At 35.1% G+C, this 4773-nt stretch overlaps 1 protein-coding gene across 1 annotated transcript; it reads left to right on the top strand.

Annotated features, from left to right (window-relative positions):
* The first annotated feature begins 2326 nt into the window (after nt 1–2326).
* Nucleotides 2327–4318, top strand: LOC107727739 (acidic mammalian chitinase-like). The gene is made up of 9 exons (XM_016537699.1): nt 2327–2333; nt 2438–2482; nt 2602–2628; nt 2796–3000; nt 3153–3209; nt 3320–3485; nt 3578–3634; nt 3691–3823; nt 3917–4318. The coding sequence occupies exons 2-9, from the start codon at nt 2458–2460 to the stop codon at nt 4156–4158; spliced, it is 912 nt and encodes a 303-aa protein (XP_016393185.1). The 5' UTR covers nt 2327–2333; nt 2438–2457; the 3' UTR covers nt 4159–4318.
* The last annotated feature ends 455 nt before the right edge of the window (nt 4319–4773 follow it).

Here is a 4773-nt window from a genome sequence, read left to right as displayed (position 1 = left end):
ATGTATTTCAAATACATTTAAATATATTTATTTTTCACTAGGGGAATCATGCATGTCTATGCCATTTCCCTTCAACAGCAAATTTATGGGTAAAAATACGTGTCACTTTGGTAGAGTACCAGTTTTGTCTGTCTGCTTTGTCTCAAAAATATAAAAAATTATTAGCCTATAGGTTAATCAAAGTGTATTTGGATAAATACATGCTTTGGAAAATTTATTTGAAATTGATTTTTGAATATTTATTTATTTATTTGCACTCTCTCAAAGATATCATTTTGTAATTTGTTATCTGTGTAGCTTTGAAAGTGAAATTCCAAGGATATAGAACTTGTATATGTCATGTATTTATTAATTTGAATGATAACCATGGTTATTACCATGCAATATTTTAAATACAGGCCTCATAAACACTTTGGTTAGACACCCGAATTCAAATTAAATTATCTTTGCAAAGACCTCTGCACATAATTTTAACCCCATAAAAGTTTGATACAACACGGACACTCTCTAATTATTTGCCAAAAAATGAGATAAGATATCAAAGATGAAGTAGCATTTTTTCTTTGCTTGATAATTGCCATTTCTAGAAATAAGAAATAAGTTTAGGAACACCTTCACACAACGACTACCAAACAGAAACTTATGTTTGTTTTTCAATTTGCATCTTTTTTTGTTCTTCAATGTGTTGATTGTATTAGAATAATTATTTCTTCTTGTATGTATTGCAATTTGTCAGGTGTTCAGTGTCACTGCTGCTCAACATTACTGTCATTTCCTCTGGTTCTTGTTGCATGAAATAATACTGCACATGGTTATGAATAAATATCTTGGCACAATATTAAATATTATTCTGATATGTGTCTGTAAATGGAATGAACTGGAATTTATATTTATAATTAAATGAATGACATTGAGAACAGTGGCTCAGTGGGTAGCACGGTCGCCTCACAGCAAAAAGGTCCCTGGTTTGAGTGGCTCAAGCCCTCCTGCGACCCTGCATAAGACAAGCAGTATGAAAAATGGATGGATGAATGATGTTGTAAATTCTACAAATCTGGCTTGAGCTGAACATTTTACCATATTGAAATGTTTAAAGGTGACATATTATGCCCCTTTTTACAATATTTAATATCTAAGTCTCAGGGGTCCCCAGAATGTAACTGTGAAGTTTCAGCTCAAAATACCCCACAGATCATTTATTATATCATTTTGAAAATGCTTATTTTGAGTGGACAATTCTGTGAAAAAAAGTCAGAATTGTAAGATAAAAAGTTGCAATAACCTTTTTTTATTTTTTATTCAGTGGCGGAAACGGGCTTGCATACATTACAGCTCGCACCTGCTAAAAAACTTCTGTTTTGGCTCTGATTATCATGTTTATTGCTCTGAATTCATGCGTTTTAAACCATATTAGTTTAAACCTCTGCTATACGGTTTTCTGAGCGCACACATCCGAAGCACATAGACAGAAAGCGGCTGTCACAGCATGTGAGTACTAAACTAAGTTCTCATTCACACACAAGTTTACGTTAAAAACACGCATAAGTTACAAAAACAGTCGGCTATGAATGTGAAGGTAAACAGCTAGGAAATAAATCGCATGTTTATTTTAGATCTGTGTGGCAGCAGCAATATACAGTAAATAAATCAATAAATCCACTGCTCTCTTGTCTCCTCTGAGGCTGGGACTGTAAATAGTGTTCTGTGCTTGTCTGCGCATCCAATAACAGAACAGTTAGCATGTTTTGCTCAAACTTTCGCCATGGCATTAGATCTGATACACCGTTGTAGCTTGCGAAATCAAAATTACGGCGCCATGGGTGGAAATTTACAGATTAAAGGGCGGTAATATTATAATGAGATCCGTTTGCAACGTCACTAGGGGAGCGAAATCAGACGCACTTGTTTTCTCAGACTCTTGCAGAAAAAGGCTTACCAAAACAAAGTTACTGGGTTAATCTTTTTCACGTTTCCTTGGTTGGTATGAACCGGGGACCTGATTATAGCACTTAAAACCTGGAAAAGTCAGATTTTTATGATATGTCACCCCTAACCATGTTAAAATAACAGACATGTTGGCATTCATTCACATTTTATCAGGCTTAATTTTTCATCTTATCTATGAATTAAGCTTTACACAAATTGTGCAGAACAGTACAAAGGAATTTTATTTCCACATTATTGACATTGCAGTCCATAGTTTACTGGAGATATCATATCTTAGACCATCCTAATAAATCCTCCCATATTAGGATGGCATAGATAACACCCAACTGCTATAAAAACCCAGGTGTTTTGATGTTCATCCTCTCATTTTTCTTGACGAACCCCAGGTAAATAACCATCAGGGAATTTCTATATTGAGAATTCAGCTTAAAATGTTTATCTCGGCTTTCAGTTTATTGTAATTAAGGAAACTATTCTTCATTTCTTATAGAAAATTGGCACAAAAAAAAAATGGGGAGACTTACACTTATAGCAGGTAAGAAATAATAAAGTGCAATCTAAAATTTAAATCTAAAATTTAAATATTATATTAAATAAATTTAATATAAAATTATTTTATATTTGTCATTTACATGATATCATGGCATATTCTAGGATTGGGCTTGGTGCTCTGCCATGTTGGTGAGTCACTGAGTATTTATCAGATCACATTTTCATATCAAACCTCTCCTTTTTAAATAAAATATCTATATATGATTGCAATTTTGAGATGAGAGAGATGAGTTTAAGGGGTGCATTTTAGTTTGAAAATGTCTTGTCTAAGAGCTTCTTTGTGTATCCATATCCAGCCTTCTCTATGGAAATGGGCTGCTACTTCACCAACTGGTCTCAGTACAGACCTGGAATTGGAAAGTATACTCCTGCAAATGTTGACCCTTTCCTTTGTACACACCTAATCTATGCTTTTTCAATCATCAACCAAAACAACGAGCTTGTCACCTATGAGTGGAACGACGATGTTCTCTACAAGGCATTCAATGACCTCAAGAACACGTATGTATTAGTAAAAATATTATGTAAAAAAAATATGCTTAAATAGCAAGTAAGAAAGTAACAATGTATTTAGACATGCTAAAATAAAATCAAAAATATATATTGTCATATATTATGAAAATATCCTATAAATAACTATATTAACCTCACAGAAATCCCACTCTTAAGACTCTTCTGGCTGTTGGTGGATGGAACTTTGGTTCAAAACAGTAAGTTTTCTTTCTATTCTTTTCTCTTTTTTTCATTATCACATTAGCTTGATGGTCAATTGAAATGCAGAAACATCTAGATATCAAGATTTTTCCAAAATTCATCTCAGGTTCTCCATCATGGTGTCCACTGCTGCAAACCGTCAAACATTCATCAAGTCCACCATCAAGTTCCTGAGAACTCATGGATTTGATGGTCTGGACCTGGACTGGGAATACCCTGGAGCAAGAGGAAGTCCACCTGAAGACAAACAAAGATTCACACTCCTCTGCAAGGTGGGTCTGATTGTAATGCAATGTCTTTTAGGCAGATATTGTGGAGAACTTTTGCTCTTTTCATTTTTATTTATCTATGTTTCTCTTTGCAGGAACTTGTTGCAGCCTATGCAGCTGAGGCCAAGGCTACTGGTAGACCTCAGAGTTGGGTTTCATTGTCAACATTTGTCAGAAACTGACTAGCAACTCTTCTTTCAATTTATAGGTCCGTTATCTGAAAGACAAGAACTTTGGTGGAGCCTTCGTCTGGGCGCTTGATCTGGATGACTTTGCTGGACAGTTCTGTAATCAGGGGAACCATCCTCTCATGGGCCATCTGCACAATCTTCTGGATATCGGTACAAATTTTCACAAGCTGTCCTTGCAACACACTGGTTGTATTTGAGTAAAAAAACTAATAAAACTAATGCTTATTAAAATGCTTTTTCCAGAAGTACCTCCGAGGCCTTCAACCACCACCCCCAAACCTGGCCAAACCACAACGCCCACCACAACCACCACCACCACTCATGCTCCAGGACCAGGATTCTGTAATGGAAAGCCAGATGGACTCTATCCTCATCCTGAAGACCCCAACAAATATTATAACTGTGCAGGAGGCAATACTTTCTTGGAGCATTGTGCCACAGGCACCGTGTTTGATGACACATGTAAGTGCTGTGTTTGGCCCTAAGGGATCACCTTCTAAAAACATCTGCAAATAGAAAGCGCTCAAATGACACCGAACATCAATTGTTTCATGTTCATAAACTGAAAATATGATGTCTAAATGTAACACAATTATGTCTTCATTCCATCTGCATGCAGTTTGTTAGTTTAAGTACCTCTTTTTAAATGACTCACTGTTTCTTGGTATTTTTTTTTTTAAGAAATTAATAAACTGACTTGCCATCTAGGGAGACTTCTGTGTTTTTTTTGTGACTGATGCAAGTACACTGCTTCACAATCATAACTCAAAATCTCATTCAAAAAACAGCAAAACAGCAAATAAAAAATACACAAATTCATTCTACCAAATTTAGAAACAAATTTAGAAGGATAAAAACATCTGCTGCATGTGCTAAAAAAATGAAATGAAAGGTCCTCTTCTGGATGCATATTGGAAAAAAAACAGCATCATTCAATTTGTGTGAAGTACAGTTTTCTCAAAAATGAATGGCTTTCAATGGCTTTACAGCTTGATGTTTTATTCTTACCAAATGTAATCTTCCGTACATATATTAATGGTCTGTCTGTTTTATCAGTAGTCAAACGAGATTATTCTACCGAATACTATCCATTGATCCAT

Source organism: Sinocyclocheilus rhinocerous, unplaced genomic scaffold, assembly GCF_001515625.1.
Source record: "Sinocyclocheilus rhinocerous isolate Xijiao unplaced genomic scaffold, SAMN03320098_v1.1 scaffold576, whole genome shotgun sequence".
Classification (NCBI taxonomy): domain Eukaryota; kingdom Metazoa; phylum Chordata; class Actinopteri; order Cypriniformes; family Cyprinidae; genus Sinocyclocheilus; species Sinocyclocheilus rhinocerous.
Note: the sequence above shows the minus strand (reverse complement) of the source record. Positions and strands in the feature narration are given on the sequence as shown.

Bases quoted from the DNA above. Each gene is read 5' to 3' on its own strand.
- LOC107727739 (XM_016537699.1), top strand. From the start codon at position 2,458: ATGGGGAGACTTACACTTATAGCAG. The intron at 3,001-3,152 runs GTATGTATTAGT...TTAACCTCACAG, and splicing joins TTCAATGACCTCAAGAACAC to AAATCCCACTCTTAAGACTC. The intron at 3,210-3,319 runs GTAAGTTTTCTT...AATTCATCTCAG, and splicing joins TGGAACTTTGGTTCAAAACA to GTTCTCCATCATGGTGTCCA.